At 61.7% G+C, this 19,680-nt stretch overlaps 1 protein-coding gene across 7 annotated transcripts in view; it reads left to right on the top strand.

Moving 5' to 3' along the window:
• The window catches only part of Agrn (agrin), a 31,538-nt gene extending 12,105 nt beyond the window's left edge, over positions 1–19,433 (top strand). For 2 of the 7 annotated variants that reach the window (XM_071617227.1, XM_071617229.1), the window contains 35 exons: positions 496–543; positions 5,022–5,237; positions 5,324–5,548; positions 5,627–5,851; positions 5,964–6,170; positions 7,148–7,366; positions 7,441–7,635; positions 7,723–7,923; positions 8,005–8,153; positions 8,233–8,338; positions 9,163–9,279; positions 9,362–9,526; positions 9,683–9,826; positions 9,909–10,033; positions 10,111–10,216; positions 10,301–10,633; positions 11,212–11,349; positions 11,754–11,881; positions 12,004–12,118; positions 12,207–12,326; positions 12,419–12,772; positions 12,914–13,112; positions 13,247–13,462; positions 13,867–14,096; positions 14,182–14,316; positions 14,492–14,591; positions 14,673–14,837; positions 14,993–15,104; positions 15,314–15,325; positions 15,547–15,663; positions 15,795–15,987; positions 16,059–16,146; positions 17,324–17,548; positions 17,837–17,940; positions 18,178–19,433. In XM_071617227.1, the coding sequence (XP_071473328.1) occupies positions 496–543; positions 5,022–5,237; positions 5,324–5,548; positions 5,627–5,851; positions 5,964–6,170; positions 7,148–7,366; positions 7,441–7,635; positions 7,723–7,923; positions 8,005–8,153; positions 8,233–8,338; positions 9,163–9,279; positions 9,362–9,526; positions 9,683–9,826; positions 9,909–10,033; positions 10,111–10,216; positions 10,301–10,633; positions 11,212–11,349; positions 11,754–11,881; positions 12,004–12,118; positions 12,207–12,326; positions 12,419–12,772; positions 12,914–13,112; positions 13,247–13,462; positions 13,867–14,096; positions 14,182–14,316; positions 14,492–14,591; positions 14,673–14,837; positions 14,993–15,104; positions 15,314–15,325; positions 15,547–15,663; positions 15,795–15,987; positions 16,059–16,146; positions 17,324–17,548; positions 17,837–17,940; positions 18,178–18,335 (5,690 nt within the window). In that variant the 3' untranslated portion in view covers positions 18,336–19,433. Of the gene's footprint in view, positions 1–495; positions 544–5,021; positions 5,238–5,323; positions 5,549–5,626; positions 5,852–5,963; positions 6,171–7,147; positions 7,367–7,440; positions 7,636–7,722; positions 7,924–8,004; positions 8,154–8,232; positions 8,339–9,162; positions 9,280–9,361; positions 9,527–9,682; positions 9,827–9,908; positions 10,034–10,110; positions 10,217–10,300; positions 10,634–11,211; positions 11,350–11,753; positions 11,882–12,003; positions 12,119–12,206; positions 12,327–12,418; positions 12,773–12,913; positions 13,113–13,246; positions 13,463–13,866; positions 14,097–14,181; positions 14,317–14,491; positions 14,601–14,672; positions 14,838–14,992; positions 15,105–15,313; positions 15,326–15,546; positions 15,664–15,794; positions 15,988–16,058; positions 16,147–17,044; positions 17,078–17,323; positions 17,549–17,836; positions 17,941–18,177 lie in introns of all 7 variants that reach the window. The other 5 variants (XM_071617222.1, XM_071617223.1, XM_071617225.1 and 2 more) reach the window with 5 other exon arrangements.
• The last annotated feature ends 247 nt before the right edge of the window (positions 19,434–19,680 follow it).

Raw genomic sequence — 19,680 nt, forward strand, 5'->3', positions numbered from 1 at the left:
GTGGCGGCTGGGCGGGGCCCAAGTGGCCCAGCTTCTGCCGGCCAAGTCCTGCTTCCCTGCTGGCAAGGGTACAGGGCAGGCAGGGTCACAGCCAGGCCAAGGGCCACAACTAGCTTGAATGGGTCACACATTCGTCTGGGGATGGAATGGATTGCTCTGGACCCCTTGAGACCTGTCCTTGGGCTCCTGGCCAGCTGACCCCCATCTTGATGGGGCAGAAACAACTTCCTGTGGGAGTAAGAAAGGGGCAGTTGCACTAGGAATGGGGGGGGGGTTGGACTTATTTGGTAAATCAGGTGACTTTACTGGGGACCCACTTGGCAGGTGATGGGTGTCAAGCCCTGACCATGCAGCTAGAAGGGCAGAGGAAAGTAAGGGCCCCTGCCCTCTTCTCCAGAGTCTGAGCCAGCCTATGGGGGAAGGGCAGAGTGGGCGTGGTGGTCTCTGGAAGGCCTTGCTCAGAGGGCCCTAACTTGGAGATTTGTTTTATTCCAGACAAACCTGGGACCCACTTCACACCAGCACCTCCCATGCCTCCTGACGGTGAGTGGGGCAGCCTGGGTGGAAGGCACAGCTTGGGGTAGCAAGTGGGCAGGGCACTCCTAGGGTGGGTTCATTCTAGGGTGTGTATACCAGGGGTGCCAGGTGTCTGGAGAGGGGAGGCTGGGCAAGGCAGCCTGGGTTCCTCCTGGGGCATCCACTGAGTGTAAGCCCGGGGTCTCAGCTCCTGGCAGTGCTCAGCCAGGGCTCTGGTTTCCCTGGGCCTCAAGACTGGGAGGAACCATAAGAAGTGAGATGCTGGCAGGTGGTGTGGGCAGGGTGGGGGTGGGCAGTGGAGTAGGCGGGTTGTGGGGGGGGATTCCTCTCCTTTGTCCTCCCTTCTCCCTTTTCAGGAAGGGCTGGGGCCAGGCAGGGGTTGAGAAAGTCAGAAGTGCAGAGGGGAAACTGGGCTGGGGGGGTGGGGAGTGTCTCAGCATGGCATGAGGAGTCAGAAAGGCTTGCATCTGTCTCTGGGAGGATGCAAGTGATGGAGGGGTGGGCTGACCTTCTTGACATCCCTATGGGTTGGGATGTCCTCCCACAAGGCTGCTGGAGCATGGGCCTCTGTAATTAGGTTAATGTCGGAGGGGAAGAGAAGGCTCTAGTGCTGCAGAGGAAAGGACCAAGGGGTTGCCATGGTCTGTTCACCCTTCCTGCATCCTCAGCAGGCGGGTGGGAGCTCCCGGGTCTGCTCTCCGTCCTGCCCCATCACTGGGTTCTCTGTCAGGCAGCTGTCTGTCCAGTATCACGGAGTCACATGTCTAGGCAGGACATGGGTGGGGAGGACAACCTGAGAGAGCCCTGGGTGGCCTGGGGTGGGGGCATGGCCCTGGGCCTTCTTCTCAGGATGCACCCCTGGGTTGCATTAGTCAGGGCTGCTTACTGAATCATGGGGCACCCAGAAGCAGGAGCTGGATTCATGGGTACAGGATGAAGGGGCTGTGCTGTCCTTCAGTGGCCATCTGGGCAGGGGTCACCTGTGACCAACTGTTCTTTGCTCCTGGAAGCTGCAGGGTTATTGACTGCTTTCTTTTTTTTTTTTTTCCCTTGTGATGCTGGGGATCAAACCCAAGGCCCTACCACTGAGTCCCAGCCCTTGCCCCACACTCTTTTTACTTTTTATTTTGAGACAGGGTCTCACTAAATTTCTGAGACTGGCTTTGAACTTGCAATCCTCCTGCCTCAGCCTCCCGAGTAGCTGGTATCACAGGCGTATTTTCAAATGTACCAGGGTCCCTGGGCTGGGCAGCATGTAGGGTGGGGCAGTAGGAATGGGTGACGGTGGCTGTGGGGACACACATCCTGGCCCTGGGCTCTGCTGTGCAACCCATGTCTCTGACAACAATGCCCCTCCTCACGCTGCTCCCACCAGACCTGAAGGCCCCTCAGAGGTCCGAGCCCCACCTGGGCTGTGGGAGGGGAGTCTGTGGCCTCTGAGGTATCTCTTTCTGGGGGATTGCAGTCCTTCTCCTGAGACACAGGAGCCTTGGGGTCAGAGCAGTGCAGCACCCCTTCATGGTATGTGACCCTTGGTATTTGCACGTATTGTGGGGACCAGTGGCTGATGGGGTAAGTGGATGTGGGTACATCCCATTGGTCTCAGACCACTGTCCCCCTTCTGGCCTGGGGCAGGAGGCTGTGACCCAGACAGGTCCCACATCTTCCAGGAAGGGGCCCATGTCCTCCAGTGGGGTGACTAAGGAGGAAGCCAATCTGCACTGGGCCGGGGCTGAGCACTGAGTGTCTACAGCCTCTCTCCTGAGTCCCTCGATTTAACCCACCCTCCCTGCAGCTGCCCACGTGAGTCCCTGTGCACACCCTAGCCATCAGGACACACATGTGGCCACAAGCAGGGCTCTGGGCGTTGGTTCCATCCCCCAACCCACCCTAGACCAGGAGGAGATTTAAATATATCAGCGGCATCTGTGGCTATAAAAAGCCCTTCCACCTCCGCACTGCAGCAAGAGATTGCTCCGGTGGGACGCTCGGTGGCCAGGGAGAGCCTTCCACTGGGGACTGAGCAGGGCATGCATGGTGGGGCCCCCAGAGGTGACCCACTAGGGAACCATGTCACCTGAATTTATGAGGGGTCATGGGCAGCAGGTGTGTCTTGAGTCCAGCTCTTCCATTCCTTAGTAGTGACTTTCGGGAGACCTCTGCCCTCAGTTTCCTCTTCTGCTGAGTGGGCTTGAGGAGGGGCATTATGTGTGTGAAGGAGTATGCCTAGGAGGGCCTGGCTGCTGTGGCAGGCTCTGCCTGCACCTGTGCGCAGGTGGGCCTGTGTGTGTGCTTGCTGGTGGGCCTGTGGGGGGGTGGGTCGTCTCTGTGTTTGTGACTCAAGAAAGTTCAATCAAGAAACTTATCTTCAGCCCTCCCGATCTCCTGGTCCCATGGGCCAGGGAGACACATAAAGGGGCAGTCATGCTATAGGTACCAACAGGGGACCAGGGAGCAGCCCCTCTCCCAGCCTAAGCATGGGACAAAGTGGGGCCCATCCTGAAAGTGGGGATTCCTGAATTAACTTGAGAAGTTACTTTGCTCTGGCCAGCTGGTGGTCACACATGTGATCCAGCTGCTATGGGGAGTTTGGTAGGGTCACAAGTTCAAGGCTAGCCTGGGCAGCTCACCAAGGCTGTCTCAAAAATAAGAAATGTGAAAATGCCTGAGTATCTCTGGGTTCCATCCCCGGTACCTTAAACCAAGGAAAAAGAGAAGTTACTTTGTCCTGGCAGGGGACAGAAGTAGGGACCAGCATTGTGTGCTCTTAACTGTGGCTTTATACTGGAAACATTGGTGGACTGTGGAGTGAGAACCAGGTTGTGGTGGGGAGGAGTGTGCTGCTCCCAAGAACAGCTCTTCCCCGCTGTGGGGTCAGGACCTTGGGAGAGAGCTGGTGGGTCAGGTGACCTGGTGCAGAGAGAGGGAAAGCCCAGGGCACAGATAGCAGAAGCTAAGGAGCCCAGGGGCAGGGAGGTGACTGGGCCCTTGACCCTGGGGTTCAACCCTGGAGACCTTGATCAGCAGGTCCAGCTGAAGCCCAAGAGCACCACTGGGCATTCGCACGGGCCTGTGGGACTTGGCTTGGGAGTCACAAGGAGCCTGGGCAAGAAAGGGCTGCATTCGAGAGGGATGTGCCACTAGGAGAGAGAAGGGGAAATGGAGGGAGCTTACAGCCTGGCATGAAGAGGGGACACTGGCAGACATAGATTGAGCCAGATAGAGGCAGGACAGAGAGGAGGCCAGTGGTGGTGACCATCCGTTATCGTAGGTGGAGCTCATCCTCCACTTGGTGCTTGTGCCCAGTGCCTCTTGAGCTTTGCAGTCATTTGGAAGCAGGTCCTGTTGTCCCGTTCACAGAAAGGGACACTGAGGCATAGTGCGGTGGGGGGATGGGAACATGGGTGGGGGCAGGGAAGGCAGGCTGCGGCCTCTGTTTTTCAGCTCTCCAGGGTTGGGTCAGGCAGGTGGAAGCCTGGGGTGGGCTCTTGGAATGGCAACAGCTGGCTCTAGCTCCTGGGCTATGCACCTCTCCTAGGAGATGGGGAGGGTTTTCTGCTACATTTCCTCGACCTGCGGGAGTTGATGGGAGCCCTGACACCATGACTTATTAATGATAATTGAGCCAGATTAAACATTTATTAGATCCAGGCAGCTGCAACCCCTAATGGACCCGCCTCCCCCAGGGGTACACTGACCTAAGGAGCCAACTATCCCCAGTCCCAGTGCTGGCCTCAGGGTGGCTACTTGGGGCTATCCCTAACGACTCTGGTCTCTTCGTTTGTACACTGTGACAGAGGGCCAGCCTTTCCCTGTGCCCACACGGTGGGACGCAGTGGAGGCCTAATGATGATGGGGCCTGTGCTGCACCCTGCTGTCTGCAGAACTAAGGGCTGAAATGGCAGACTCAGATGGCAGGCCCAGCTGTGCAGAGCAGCTGCCCTGGGAGGGGCTGTGGGAGAAGGCTAGGAGCTGGGAAGAGGCCGGGGTCAGGCATGGGGAACACCCAGGCAGCTCCCAGATGAGGCCCCAGAAACTTATGGCCTGAGTTGGGATGAGCCTGGCCTGCGTGGGGGTAACAAGATGGACTCTGGGGCTGATGTGGGAGAGGTGCTTTGGGCAGAGTGGGGCCTCGACTGCTTGCTTCGGACTTGGCCTGGGGTCCTCTCCTGTTGTGTGTTGGGGAATCTGCTGAGGTGGGATGGGAGTGGGTGGCTTGTCCTGTTATGGGGACAGGAGGCCCCTCTCTCCTGGTAGAGGGTATAGAGAATGTTCTCCAATGAGGAAAGGTCCCTGGGTTGGCAGGGGAGCCATCCAGGGGGCCAGGCCCTGTGAACATGCACAACAGAGCGTCCGTGACACTTGTGGCCATGCGTGGGCTTGAACATGCTTGCACACCCGGGTGTGGACGTGCCTGTGAGGGCTGCAGCAGTGCCCAGCCCTGAGACCTGGCTTCAACAACCCCTTCCTGTGCCCGACCTCAGTTTGCAGGGGAATGCTGTGTGGCTTTGGCGCGGTCTGTGAGCCCAGTGCAGAGGATCCAGGCCGGGCCTCCTGCGTGTGCAAGAAGAGCGCCTGTCCTGCTGTCGTGGCGCCAGTGTGTGGCTCAGATGCCTCCACCTACAGCAACGAGTGCGAGCTGCAGCGTGCACAGTGCCGCCTGCAGCGGCGAATCCGCCTGCTCCGCCGCGGACCCTGTGGTAAGGGAGTGTGCCCAGCGTGGGGGGGTGGGCCAGGTGTTGGAGGTGGACAGACAGCCAGGGTGACCCCACCCTGCCATCCGCAGGTTCCCGGGACCCCTGCTCCAATGTGACCTGCAGCTTCGGCAGCACCTGTGCACCCTCCGCCGATGGGCAGACCGCCTCCTGCCTGTGTCCCACGACCTGCCGCGGGGCCCCGGAGGGCACCGTGTGTGGCAGTGATGGTATGGACTACCCCGGTGAATGCCAGCTGCTGCGCCGGGCATGCGCACGCCAGGAGAACATCTTTAGGAAGTTCGACGGCCCCTGTGGTGAGTGCCCGCCCCACGTGGGGCTCCTCTCCTTGGGCGTGCAGGCAATAACCCTGACTGCTGCCTGTCCGCCCCCAGACCCCTGCCAGGGAGCCCATGCTGACCCGAGCCGCGTCTGCCGTGTGAACCCGCGCACTCACCGTCCAGAGATGCTCCTGCGCCCAGAGAGCTGCCCTCCCCGGCATTTGCCTGTGTGTGGGGATGATGGGGTCACCTATGCAAATGACTGCGTCATGGGCCGCTCAGGGGCTGTCCGCGGTCTGCTCCTCCAGAAAGTGCGCTCTGGCCAGTGCCAGCCTCGAGGTGGGCTGCTTCCCCTGCACACAGTGTGTCCCCTGCCTCCGTGTCCGTGGGGTCCCTGCTGTGGAGGTGCTGGTGTGGTTCTGGCCTCTCTGATCTCCTTGCCCACCCCCAGACCAGTGCTCCGGGACCTGCCAGTTCGGTGCCATCTGCCTGTCCCGCCGTGGCCGACCCCGCTGCTCCTGCGACCGTGTCACCTGTGACGGGGCCTACAGACCGGTGTGTGCCCAGGATGGGCACACGTATGACAACGACTGTTGGCGCCAGCAGGCTGAGTGCCGGCAGCAGCGAGCCATCCCTCCCAGGCACCAGGGCCCGTGTGGTGAGCACCCTGTGGTCCCCGCCATCAGTCCTTGCCCACCATCACATGCCATCTTCATTCCTTGGCACCCACCTCCCAGGGTCTTGGGCCAGGGTGGGTCCCCTGGGAGGGTGCAGGGTGTGGAGGGTAGAGGCTGCAAGAGGGTGCCCGGATACATGGGGAGGCGGTCAGAGATGGGCCTGCACTTGGCCATGCAAGTCCAGGCTGCAGGTCCTCTAGTCTGTCCGCCCATCCGTCTCTGTTCTGCCTGAGGGTATAGATTGCTTGGGTGGGCAGGAAGTGGATACAACGGTGGGGTCCCTCACTCTTGGGACATAACTGTCACCAGCCCCTTCAGAAGCAGGATCTCAGTTGATTTTAAGGGGCCATTGGAGGGTGGAGGCAGCTGGGAAATGGCCAGCATGTCCCATGGGGACCAGGGCTGCAGTGACCCTGTGTCCATCGGGTCAGTCCTCTGTCCATCTTTCTGGTCTGTCTTTCTGCGTCTGTCTTCTCCTCGGTCCTTCCCTCTCGGCTCCTCCTCTTGTGTCTTCCAGCCTGACCTGCTGGCAGGATGAGGTGCCGCGCCTGCCCACCAGGAGCCCACAGCCCGAGGTCTGCCCCTGGTGCGGCTGGGGGGGGTGGCTCGCTACTGCCTGGCCTTGTGGTTCTCAGAGCAAGTGGACAGACACCTCCTCCCCGTGCAGCCCTGGGTGTGACTCTGGGGTGCAGACTCCTCTTAGCCTGGAGAGAGCCCCCACGTGCATGGGTGTCCCAGGGCTGCTGGTGGTCGGGGTCAGTGGCCTGCTGTGGGCAGTCAGGAGGCTCCTGTGTCCCCATCTGCCTCTGTCGTGTGTCTGTCCCTTTCTTTGCTATGTCCTGCACATCTAGCTCTTCCTTGACCACCCCACCCTGGGAGAGGGCCTGCTGCGTGGGGCTGGGGGCTTTGCCCAGTATGGGGTGGGTAGCAGGTGGGCTGAGTGCCCTGTCCTTCCCAGACCAGGCTCCGTCCCCGTGCCGTGGGGTGCAGTGCGCATTCGGGGCGACATGCGCCGTGAAGAACGGGGAGGCTGCGTGCGAGTGCCAGCAGGCGTGTGCAGGCACCTATGACCCCGTGTGCGGCAGTGACGGCGTCACCTATGGCAGCACCTGCGAGCTGGAGGCCATGGCCTGTGCCCTTGGGCGGGATATCCGGGTGGCCCGCAGAGGACCCTGTGGTCAGTAGTGGACAAGCAGGTCTGGGGGGGGGGATGGCCTTCCTGACACAGTGGTGACAGAGCCCCCTCCCCAGACCGATGCGGGCAGTGCCGTTTTGGAGCCCTGTGCGAGGCCGAGACCGGGCGCTGTGTGTGCCCCTCTGAGTGCGTGGCCTCAGCCCAGCCCGTGTGCGGTTCTGATGGGCACACGTATGCCAGCGAGTGTGAGCTGCATGTCCACGCCTGCACACACCAGATAAGCCTGCATGTGGCATCAGCTGGACACTGTCGTGAGTGGGGCCATGGGGGCCAGCGGGCTAGGGTCCCACCACTCTCCGGCTGGGTCTGCTGACCCCTGCTGGCTCCGTATGTTTCAGAGACCTGTGGAGACACAGTGTGTGCCTTTGGGGCTGTGTGCTCAGCTGGGCAGTGTGTGTGTCCTCGTTGTGAGCGCCCCCCGCCTGGCCCCGTGTGTGGCAGCGATGGTGTCACCTACCGCAGTGCCTGTGAGCTACGGGAGGCTGCCTGCCAGCAGCAGATACAGCTTGAGGAAGCCCGGGCAGGGCCCTGTGAGCAGGGTAGGCTTGGGCAGCTGCCTGAGCTGTGGGGCACCAGCCTCAGGGGAGAACCTGCGGGTGAACCGCTCTCCTTCCCCACAGCTGAGTGTGGCTCAGGAGGCTCCGGCTCTGGGGAGGACAGCGAGTGTGAGCAGGAACTCTGTCGGCAGCGTGGCGGGGTGTGGGATGAGGACTCAGAGGATGGACCATGCGTCTGCGATTTCAGCTGCCAGGGTGTTCTCAGGAGCCCGGTGAGCCCCCACCTCCCCCAGTTATAGGGGGGCAGTGAGGAAGGGGCCAAGGCTGCCCACGCTGACCCCACCCCTCCAGGTGTGCGGCTCAGATGGGGTCACCTATGGCAGTGAGTGTGACCTGAAGAGGGCCAGGTGCGAGTCTCAAGGAGAGTTGTACGTCGCAGCTCAGGGACCCTGCCGTGGTGAGTGGGCCAGGGCACATTCTTGTGGGCTTGTGCAGCAGCCGCTGCGCTTCTGTGTGTGCATATTCAAAGGTGTATGCCTGCACTGGTGTGGGCACGTGGGCATCCATGTGTGCTGTGGTGTGCTTGTGGTCTTGTGTGTTCTTCTGAGTATAAAGCACTGATACGTGCACTGTGGACACTAGCCCATCTGTCAAAGTATGCACCACACTGGGGAGGGTGGGCAGGAGGATTGTGAGTTTGAGCCCAGCCTGAGCCATGCAGTGAGATCCTGCCTCATAAAAGCAAGTGTATGCCAAGTACCTACTGCAGGCCAGGCCAGGCTTCTGTGCAGGAGGCAGCAGGAAACCACAGGGCACCTTCCGGGCCCTTTTGCTCTTCTGGGCAGGGACTGACAGTGGTCTGTAAATGTCACATGTCACACACGAGTGCTCACGGTATGCTCATGCATGTTCACAGATGTGTCTGTGCAGTTGTATGTAAATGTGCGTGGTTTGGAGGAATGTGAGTGCGTGTCCGTCTTCGTGTGTGTGTGCTGCCTTTACACTTATCTGTATGTCCATAGCTCTGTGTACACACAAGGCTGTGTCCGTGACTTTGGGTATTCTGTGTGTATGTGGCCCTGTATGTTTCCTGTGGGCTGGGTCCTACATTTGGCACTTGCATGTCCTTGTATGATTATGGTGGCCTCACCTAGGGCCTCAGCCTCAGATTCCAGACCTGAGGGGCATGGTGTCAGGCTGAGTGGTGGTGTGGAGGAGGTTGAGGCAGAGGGGTGGGCATACAGCACTGCCTCAAGTCTGACCCCACACCCCTCTCTGCAGGCCTCACCTTGGCCCCACTGCTGCCTGCAGCCCCTGCTCACTGTGCCCAGACCCCCTATGGATGCTGCCAGGATAATGTCACTGCTGCCCGGGGTGTGGGCCTGGCCGGTTGCCCCAGTGAGTACCTGAGTACCCTCACCCCTAGCCTGGCACAGCTGTGTGACTGTGCTGACCCTGTCCCTCCCCCCTTCCCTTGCAGGCACTTGCCAGTGCAACCCGCACGGCTCCTACGGAGGCACCTGTGACCCAGCCACAGGCCAGTGCTCTTGCCGGCCAGGTGTGGGCGGCCTCAAGTGCGACCGATGTGAGCCTGGTTTCTGGAACTTCCGTGGCATTGTCACTGACAGCCGGAGCGGCTGTACTCGTGAGTGACAGGGCCCCAGGGCTGGCTGCCAGTCAGTTACTCCTGCCTGTCCACCCCCATCACTGTGCTCAGGCCCTGGCCTGAGCTGCACCCGGCAGGCTCTGCAGCAGGTGGAGAAGACTGTCTAGGTACAGACTCAGGCTCCCCTCCCCGCAGCCTGCAGCTGTGACCCCCGGGGTGCCGTGCGGGATGACTGTGAGCAGATGACTGGGCTGTGTTCCTGTAAGCCAGGCGTCGCTGGTCCCAAGTGTGGGCAGTGTCCTGATGGCCACACCCTGGGCCCCACCGGCTGTGAGGCAGGTGAGGACAAGATCTGGGCTGGCCTGGGGTTTGCTGTACAGAGGGACAGCCTGAGCTGGTGGGGTTTCTGTGTCCACCCCAGATCCTTCGGCACCGGTGACCTGTGCGGAGATGCACTGTGAGTTTGGCGCTTCCTGTGTGGAAGAGGCAGGTTCTGCCCACTGCGTCTGCCCAGCCCTCACCTGCCCAGAGGCCAGTGCCACCAAGGTGAGCCAGGTGAGGGTGGAGAGTGTGAAGGGCAGTGGGTGGGGGAACCGCCTGAGTGCCCCTGCCTTGCGCCTCAGGTCTGTGGATCAGATGGCATCACCTACGGCAGCGAGTGCCAACTGAAGACCATCGCCTGCCGCCAGGGCTTGGACATCTTCACCCAGAGCCTCGGCCCGTGCCAGGGTAGGGTCTGGGAGCCACCACCCAGCACTGACAGGAGGGCCTTGCCCTGCCCCGACTCCAGCCCCAGCTTCCCTCTCCTTGCAGAGGCTGCTGTTCCTGGCGCTCACCCAACATCCAGGGCCACGACAGCCCCGGGGCACTTGCCAAGCGAGCCTCTGCTGCCTCCACCCAGTGCCCTCCCCCTGGCTCCCAGCAGTACCCCCCAGAGCCGGCCCACCCCTCCACCCACCTTACGACCTCGGACCACAGCCAGCATCCCCAAGACCACAGCTCGGCCCGCGCTGACCATGCCCCCCACAGAAACCTCCACTGCAGCCAGTCTCTCCGCGTCTGCCTTTGGAGAATCTGGCAGCACTGATGGGAGTGGCGATGAGGAACTAAGTGGGGACCAGGAGGCCAGTGGGGGGGGTTCTGGGGGTGAGCAGGGGCTCGGGGACGTGGGTGGGCCTGGGGTGAGCAGGGGCTCGGGGACGTGGGTGGGCCTGGGGTGAGCAGGGGCTCGGGGATGTGGGGTGGGCCTGGGGTGAGCAGGGGCTCGGGGACGTGGGTGGGCCTGGGGTGAGCAGGGGCTTGGGGATGTGTGGTGGGCCTGGGGTGAGCAGGGGCTCGGGGACGTGGGTGGGCCTGGGGTGAGCAGGGGCTCGGGGGTGTGGGGCGGGCCTGGGGTGAGCAGGGGCTCGGGGGTGTGGGGCGGACCTGGGGTGAGCAGGGGCTTGGGGATGTGGGGCGGGCCTGGGGTGAGCAGGGGCTTGGGGGTGTGGGGTGGGCCTGGGGTGAGCAGGGGCTTGGGGATGTGGGGTGGGCCTGGGGTGAGCAGGGGCTTGGGGATGTGGGGTGGGCCTGGGGTGAGCAGGGGCTCTGGGGTGTGGGGCGGGCCTGGGAGGTGAGCAGGGGCTCGGGGACATGGGACAGGCCTGGGGAGTGAGCAGGGGCTTGTTGGGGCAGGGCCCAGAGAGGCTCCCACCTGTGGCTGGACTCAGACTGCGCATCCCTAGGACTGGAACTCTCCATGGACAGCAGCGTGGTGACACATGGACCACCCATTGAGAGAGCCTCCTGCTACAACTCACCTTTGGGCTGCTGTTCGGATGGCAAGACACCTTCACTGGACGCAGAGGGCTCCAACTGTCCTGGTGAGTGGGTGGCAGGGCAGGTGGAGCTTGAGGAGCAGCCTGGGCAGCCATGAGTGCTGCTCCTACCCGCCGGCAGCAGGTGGGTCCAGGTTTTATGGTCTTTGGTCTCAAATGCGTATGAGATCTTGGGGATCCGGCACCCGTGTGCACACATGTGGTCTCAGCCCTAACACATGTGCGTGCCCAGGACCGTGTACCTAACCCGTCTCTCTCCTTGCAAGCAAGCCTGGGGCAACTGCTCTGAGGAGTCTGCCTGGTAACTGACGCCAGCCCTGCCCTGGGGTCCCCACTAACCTCATGACCATCTGACTAACATCCACCTGCCCCTGTACCCTGCGTGGCTTGCTCCAGGGGCCTGCACCCGGCGGGTGCCAGGCAGGGCCTCACCGCCCCTTCTCCCACAGCCACCAAGGCGTACCAGGGCGTGCTGGAGCTGGAGGGGGTCGAGGGGCAAGAGCTGTTCTACACACCCGAAATGGCCGACCCCAAGTCAGAGCTGTTTGGGGAGACAGCCAGGAGCATCGAGAGCACGGTAAGTGGGGGCGTCCTCCCAGGTCAGACCCAGAGGAGGCCAGGGCAGGAACCCCACAGTCAGGGGACCGATTTCAGTGGGTTGGGCGGTGCCCAGTATCCTCACTCACTCCCTGCCCACAGCTGGACGACCTTTTCCGGAACTCAGACGTCAAAAAGGACTTCCGGAGTGTCCACCTGCGGGACCTGGGGCCTGGCAGATCAGTCCGTGCCACTGTGGATGTGCACTTTGACCCCAGTGAGACCCCCGCGCTAAGTCTCTCCCAGGAGGTGATGGGTAGGGGCTGCACAGGGCCAGGCCGTGCTCAGTACCCCCTCTTCCCCAGCCACAGCCTTCAGGGCACCTGATGTGGGCCGGGCCCTGCTTCGGCAGATCCAGGCCTCCCGGCGCCGGGCCCTGGTGGTGAGGAGGCCTCTGCAAGAGCACGTGCGGTTCATGGACTTTGGTGAGCACCAGGCCAGGCCTCCTTGTCTGTTCCCATCCTCCACCGCCCCGCCCCCTGCTCCTGGCAGACCCTGACCACTCCCTGCCCCGCAGACTGGTTTCCTGCATTCTTCATGGGAGCCACCACAGGAGCCACCGCTGCAGTGGCCACAGCCAGAGCTACCACTGTGGGCCAGCCACCTTCCTCCGTGACCCCTCGGGTCCACCCCAGTCACACCAGCAGGCCCATTGGAAGGACCACGGCCCCCCCACACACACACCGGCCCCCCACCACAGCTCCCGGCCATGTGGCTGGACACTGGCCTTTGCTCCCCAGTCCCAAGCAGCACCCAAGGTCCTGTGATTCTCAGCCCTGCCTGCATGGGGGGACCTGCCAGGACCAGGACTCTGGCAGGGGCTTCACCTGCAGCTGCCTGGCAGGCAGGGGAGGCACCTTCTGTGAGGACGGTAGGCGCTTTTGTCCACCTCTCTGGAAGGACAGGGAGGCTGATGGGGGCAAGGAGGGAGGGCAGAGATAAGCCACCGGCAGGAGGTGGTAGGGGCTGGGTCTTGGGTACTCTGCCAGCTCACCCTCCCTATCCCCTGCAGTGCTACGCCCCTCTGTCTCTGTTCCTGCCTTTGGGGGTGCCTCCTTTCTGGCCTTCCCCACCCTCCGTGCCTATCACACGCTGCGCCTGGCGCTGGAATTCCGATCCCTGGAGCCTCAGGGACTGCTGCTATACAATGGCAACGCACGTGGCAAGGACTTCCTGGCACTGGCGCTGCTGGGTGGGCGCGTTCAGCTCAGGTGCCCAGAGGGCCTCCTGCATGTCTGGCGGGTGGGCGGGGCCAGGGCCTTCCAGGGAGGAATTTGTGGGTGCTTCCTGACCAGACTGTGGATGGAGCCTCGCCAGTGCTCTAAGCACCTGCTTGGGTCTCCAGGTTTGACACAGGTTCTGGACCAGCCATACTGACCAGCTCAGTACCTGTGGAACCAGGCCGGTGGCACCGCCTAGAACTGTCACGGCATTGGCGCCAAGGCACGCTGTCTGTGGATGGCGAGACCCCAGTTCTGGGCGAGAGCCCCAGTGGCACAGATGGCCTCAACCTAGATACCGACCTCTTTGTGGGCGGAGTCCCAGAGGACCAGGCTGACGTGTGAGCAAGAGGGTGGAGCGTGCCTCAAACTGGGTCTCTGACCTTGATCTTGACCTGGGACTCCACCAGAGCGACCTCCGTTGGATAGCAAATGGGATCAGAAGGGTGGTGTGGGTGTGGCTAGGACCCTGAGCTCAGCTGGGGCTCCTGGCCCTTCCCTGTCCCGTCTGGGTGGCTGACCTTTGGGGCCAGAGTGAGGAGGGCCTGGGCTGACCCTTACCTCCAGTCCTGACCCTTAACCTCGGCCCCACCCTTTGGTGGGTCCTCTTTGTGGGGCTGGCCGCTTGGTCTCCAGGGTGATGGGATGGAGCAGCTCTGACTTCTGGCCCTAACTGTACCCCTGTGACTCTGGCCGCGAGAAGGAGGCCTCTGCTGAGCTTACTCTGACCCCTTCCTGGTGGCAGGGCCCATGAGCGGACCTCCGTGGGCGTGGGCCTGAAGGGCTGCATCCGCCTGCTGGATGTCAACAATCAGCGCCTGGAGCTGGGCCCCTGGCAGGGGCTTGTGTCCCGCAGCTCCGGGGTGGGAGAGTGTGGAGAGCACCCCTGCGTGCCCAGCCCCTGCCATGGTGGGGCACCATGCCAGGCCCTGGGAGACGACATGTTTCACTGCCAGTGTCCACCTGGCCGCTTTGGTGAGGGCAGGCGGGGATCGGGTGAGGGCTAGGAACCAGGTGTCAGGGGGCCTGCCTTCTTGGACTCAGCTCTGTCTCCCTCCAGGCCCAACCTGTGCGGAAGAGAAGAGCCCCTGCCAGCCAAACCCCTGCCACGGTGCAGCCCCCTGCCGCGTGCTGCCCAAGGGTGGGGCCGAGTGCGAGTGCCCCGCGGGACGTAGAGGCACTCTCTGCCAGACAGGTAGGGGAACCAGGCTGTCAGGAGGGGACAAGAAGTCAGGGTCAAATGTTCAGTTTGCATTGTGGCCCGATCTTCGGGTCCAGGAAGAGTTGGGATTTGGGTCCTGTGGGTTTCAGTCGAGTTAGGCCGGACAGTGGGGTACACAGCCTGAGTGAGCCCTGTCCTCCCTCTGCAGTGTCTGAGATGGATGGTCGTGCCCAGCCCTTCCTGGCGGACTTCCATGGCTTTTCCTACCTGGAGCTGAGAGGCTTGCACACCTTCGAAAGAGACCTGGGGTCAGTAGGGTAGGTGAGGCAGGGGAGGGGAGGCAGCCTGTAGGGAAGGGGCAGTGAGACACCCTGACCCACGTGACCCAGGGAGAAGATGGCCCTCGAGGTGGTGTTCTTGGCCCGAGGACCCAGTGGTTTGCTCCTGTACAATGGGCAAAAGACAGATGGCAAAGGGGACTTCGTGTCACTGGCTCTGCGTGACCAGCACCTGGAATTCCGCTATGACCTGGGCAAAGGGGCAGCAGTCATCAGGTGGGCAAGCATGAGGGCTGTGGGCTCTGTCCTGGGCTGCCCACAGGGAGGGCCTGGAGGCCTGGGCCTGGACAGGGGTAAGGTTGGGGCTCCTGACATTGTCACTCAATGGGTAGGCAGAGCCACAGCCTGCTCACTCAGCCTCTTCCTCACAGGAGCAAGGAACCCATAGCCCTGGGCTCTTGGATTAGGGTCTTGGTGGAGAGAAACGGCCGTAAGGGTGCCCTGCGCGTGGGTGATGGGCCCCGCGTGCTGGGAGAGTCCCCGGTGAGTGTCTGAGGTGTGAGGAGGGCCCAAGTGTCCCCCCACCCTGCCCTGCTCCTACGCCTCCTCCTCCTCCTCCTCCTGGGGGCTTGGCAGCCCCCATGACAGTTCTTACAGAACTCTTTTCTCTCGTCTGTCCTGTGCCTGGTCTGTCTCCTCTCTGCCCTGCTCTCTGGCTCTTACTCTGCACCCCCATGCTCTCCGGATGTCAGAAATCCCGCAAGGTATTGTCTGCTGCTCATACTGCTCATTGTCTGACACCACCCTAGAGTAGCTCCTCCCCATTAAGGCCCCTGTCCACCATCTCTGTGTGGTTAATGCTGCCTGCTAGTTAGCTAGGGGCTGGGGTGTGGGTGTCAGGCAGTTGGGCACCCTGGTCTGGGACTCAGACCTGCCCCTGCCTAGTGGGTAGGCCCTGCACACCCTCATCCAGCGCCTTCTGCAGGTGCCGCATACCATGCTCAATTTGAAGGAACCACTCTACATCGGGGGTGCCCCCGACTTCAGCAAGCTTGCCCGGGCAGCTGCAGCATCCTCTGGCTTCGACGGTGCCATTCAGCTGGTGCGAGGCATGGGGTGGGGCCCTCCTGCCAGGGCTCTCCACGGCGGGGGGAGGAGGGGCTGCCCCGGGCTGACTGCAGGGCAGGGAGGGCGCAGCTGCTGAGACACAGGCTCTCACCCTGTGCCCTGCAGGTCTCCTTGGGAGGCCGCCAGCTGTTGACCCAGGAGCACGTGGTGCAGGCGGTGGACGTCTCATCCTTTGCAGACCACCCTTGTACCCAGGCCTCAGGCCACCCCTGCCTCCACGGCGCCTTGTGTCTCCCAAAGGAAGCCACCTACACATGCCTGTGCCCCACGGGCTTCTCGGGGCTACACTGCGAGAAGGGTGAGCACCTGTGGCTGGGCCAGGGCTGCAGGCCTGCACCTGCAGCCCACCTCACGCTGCCTGTCTCCCAGGGCTGGTTGAGAAGTCGGCAGGGGACCTTGAGGCACTGGCCTTCGATGGGAGGACCTACATCGAGTACCTCAATGCTGTGACCGAGAGGTAATGCATCGCCCAGGAGCCGGCACCTCGTGCACCCTCCGCTGTCTGTCTGGTCCTGTCTGTACACACCACACAAGGCAGGACACCATGCTCTGACCAGGCGGGAAGCCCCAGTGTCCACCCCTCCTCCCCCTCCTGCCTTCTCACCTCTCTGTCTCTTTGTTTCCAAGCGAACTGACCAATGAGATCCCAGTGTAAGTAGCCCCTCGGCCCCCACCTGCACCTTCCACTCATCCATGCCCATCTGTGCTTCCCTGACCCTGCCACAGCACAGTCCTGAGCCCCTCGAAGGGCAGAATGTCCCTCCTGGATGGAGGTGGGGGTTAGGGCCTTTAGTGCTGTGTGAGGCTCAGCTTCTTCCCTGGGAAATGGTACCCCCTCCCAGGACACGTGCCTCATCCACCCTGCAGCCACCACCCTACCCCAGGCCGGCGTGAGTGTGTGCTTGTGCCTGTGCCTGTGTGTGCGTGCACACACTTAGACATATCTGTATGTGTGAGTAAAGGTGTTCCTGTGTGTGCCTGTGTCTGTGTGCAGAATCGTGTGTGAGTTCACGTGTGTATGAGCGTGTCTTTGCTTGTGTGTCCGTGTTCTGTGCACATGCATGTGTGCTGGGGCATCAGGGCCACCCCCAGGCAGATGAGCCCTCTGCTTCCATCTGCCCTTCACGTCTCATTCCTTGAACTCTGCACTAGCTTGGGCCATGCCACCAGCTGTGTCTGCACACGCGTGTTGCACACATGTCACTTCTATGGCTCTCTGGTGGGTCATCAGTGGGGCCCAGGGCCACGCGTGTCCAGGTGTATGCTTGCTTTTCCCAGTGCTGGAAATGGGACTTGGGCCTGTGCTTGGCCTGTCTGTCCCTGGCTCACTGCTTCCCTCTCTTCCTGTTTCTAAGCCCCGAAACTCCGGATTCTGGGGCCCTAAACAGGTGAGCATGTGGCAGTGCCTGAGGGGCAGAGTGGCTGTCACCCCACGGTGTGCCTGCCTGTCATCCTCGATCTCTGATCACCTCGGCCAGTCCCTCCATCTGTCTGTCTCTCCTCCGCCCACCGCTGGTGTTTCCCTCACCCAGCCCCCAGCCCCCATGGCCTGTGAAGTCCAGGCTCTGCCCTCCTGCCTTCCCCATCCACCCTGCTGCCTTCCTGGAGGCCTGACCCACCCCTTCACCCTCCAGCGAGAAAGCACTGCAGACCAACCACTTTGAGCTGAGCTTGCGCACTGAAGCTACGCAGGGGCTGGTGCTGTGGAGTGGCAAGGCCACCGAGCGTGCAGACTACATGGCGCTAGCCATTGTGGATGGACACCTTCAGCTGGCCTATGACCTGGGCTCTCAGCCCGTGGTGCTGCGCTCCACCGTGAGGGTCAACACCAACCGCTGGTTGCGAGTCAGGGCTCACAGGTCAGTGGGGCCCCCTAAGAATAGCAGGCAGTGCCTGCACTTTCCCAGCCACTCCTTGTCACCAACTGCCTGACCCAGGGTCACTGTCGTGGGGAGGAGAGGAAGGAAGGACAAGAAGATGCAGGAGAAGCAGTTGTGGCAGGAGGCTTATTACTGCCACCATCCTGGGCTCCAGGGTGACCCTGGTGTGGGCCCAGCCTGTAGCAGCTCTAAGGCATGGAGGGGGGGCTCTGATCTGGAGGAGGTGGGGAGGGACCCCTGATAATCTTGCCCCACCTGCACCCTCAGGGAGCAGAGAGAAGGTTCCCTTCAGGTGGGCAATGAGGCCCCTGTGACTGGTTCCTCCCCACTGGGTGCCACACAACTGGACACAGATGGAGCTCTTTGGCTCGGTGAGTGCTCGAGAGAGGTCAGGCCAGGGGTCATCCAAGGGCCTCAGTGTATCTAAGGGACAGACTCCATCTGTCCATCTGCGTCCTCTCCCATCTGGGCCCCAGGCACAAGGCCAGAGGACAGGGTCCTAAGGGTGGGCATGGCTACTACCCACCTGTTCCCTGGGCAGTGGTGGCCCTCTGCCCATCAGCATCACCTAGCCACAGCTGTCTGATCTCCTGCTGTCTGTCCTGTAGGGGGCCTGCAGAAGCTGCCTGTGGGCCAGGCCCTGCCAAAGGCCTATGGAACAGGTTTTGTGGGCTGCCTCCGGGATGTGGTGGTAGGCCAGCGTCCACTGCACCTGCTGGAGGATGCCCTCTCCAAGCCAGAGCTGCGGCCCTGCCCAGCCTCCTAAACGGACACCGGCGCAGCACCCCCATCTGCCCACCCTACTGTAATTATTTTCTATTTTTGTAAACTGTTGCTTTTTGATATGATTTTCTTGCCTGTGTGTTGGCCAGAGGGACTGCTGGCCTGTCCTCCCTTCCGTCCAGGCAGCTGTGCTGCAGAGACAGACTGGTATCAAGAGGCTCCCAGGGGTGGTGTGGCAGCTTCAGGACGTGCCCCTTTGCCTCGGGCACCACACCAGCCCTTTGCACTGTGTGTCCCCGTGTGTCCGCCCCCTCCCTTCCCTCCTGTACCTGGTCCACTGGCAGACCCTGCTCCCCGACCTCACCCTGGCTGCATTTGACGAAGCCTGTTGTCCCAGAGCAGGAGGGGGTTGCCAAGGCTTGAGGGGGCCCTTCCACAGAGCACCCCCATGGGACCGTTCTTGGTCCTTACTTAAGCTGCTGTTTCTTCCTTTGTGCTGTGGGTAGCCTTGCCCCAGGCCAGCCTGGACCCCAGGACTCCTGTGCCAATACTGTGACTTAGAAATGACGTTACCATTGATGTCATATTCTGCCATGGACCTGGCCCCCACACACACACTCCAGGCCCTGTGAGCAGCCCCTGAGAGGGAATGGGCCACTGTGCATGATGTGGTTGACCTCTGTTGCCTGTATCCTCTGCTAGAGTGATGGATGTCCAGGCCTGGCCACCAAACATGTTCTTGGACCATTGGTTTTATTTGGTGCCCAAAGCAGAAGAACTGTTATCTTTCCTGTCCTGACTCCAGAGCATTTAAGCATCCTCATCAGGGCCAGTATGAGAAGTGATTATCTGAAAGTGACTGGGGTCTAGCCAGTGTCTGAGCAAGACCAAAGTGTAGGTGCAGGGGTGGCAGAGGTGGCCACAGAGTCAGAAATGCCTTAAACTGCCACGTCCACCCCCCACTCCCTGCCTGGATGCCCTTCCCAGTCCTCTTGGGAGTAAGACCAGACAACGGTGGTGGAGTTGGCAGCCTGGCCATCCTCTGCTGGGGGTGGGGGGTGCAGGAAACTGCCCTGGTGTGTCCTTACTAACTCCAGTATGTGTCTTGTCGAGCACCGTGAAATAAAGTTTGGAAACTTTAAAAGAAGGGCCATGTCTGTCCTCCCCAACTGCCAGCCCTACAGCCTGGCAGCACCCTGCTGGGCTTCATGGTGGGGACACAGGCTTCCAGCTCCCTTAGGTGGCCTTGCACTGAGAGCTGGGGCTCCAGGCTCTTTTTGGTGAGGAGCCCAGTGTGTGGATGAGCACAGTGCTGTGCAGTGTGGGGACAAGGTGGCCCCCCAGGTGTGGGCTGGGTGGGGTCACAGAGACTAGTCCAGGTGGCCTGG

The sequence above is a fragment of the Marmota flaviventris genome, chromosome 10, assembly GCF_047511675.1.
Source record: "Marmota flaviventris isolate mMarFla1 chromosome 10, mMarFla1.hap1, whole genome shotgun sequence".
Classification (NCBI taxonomy): Eukaryota; Metazoa; Chordata; class Mammalia; order Rodentia; family Sciuridae; genus Marmota; species Marmota flaviventris.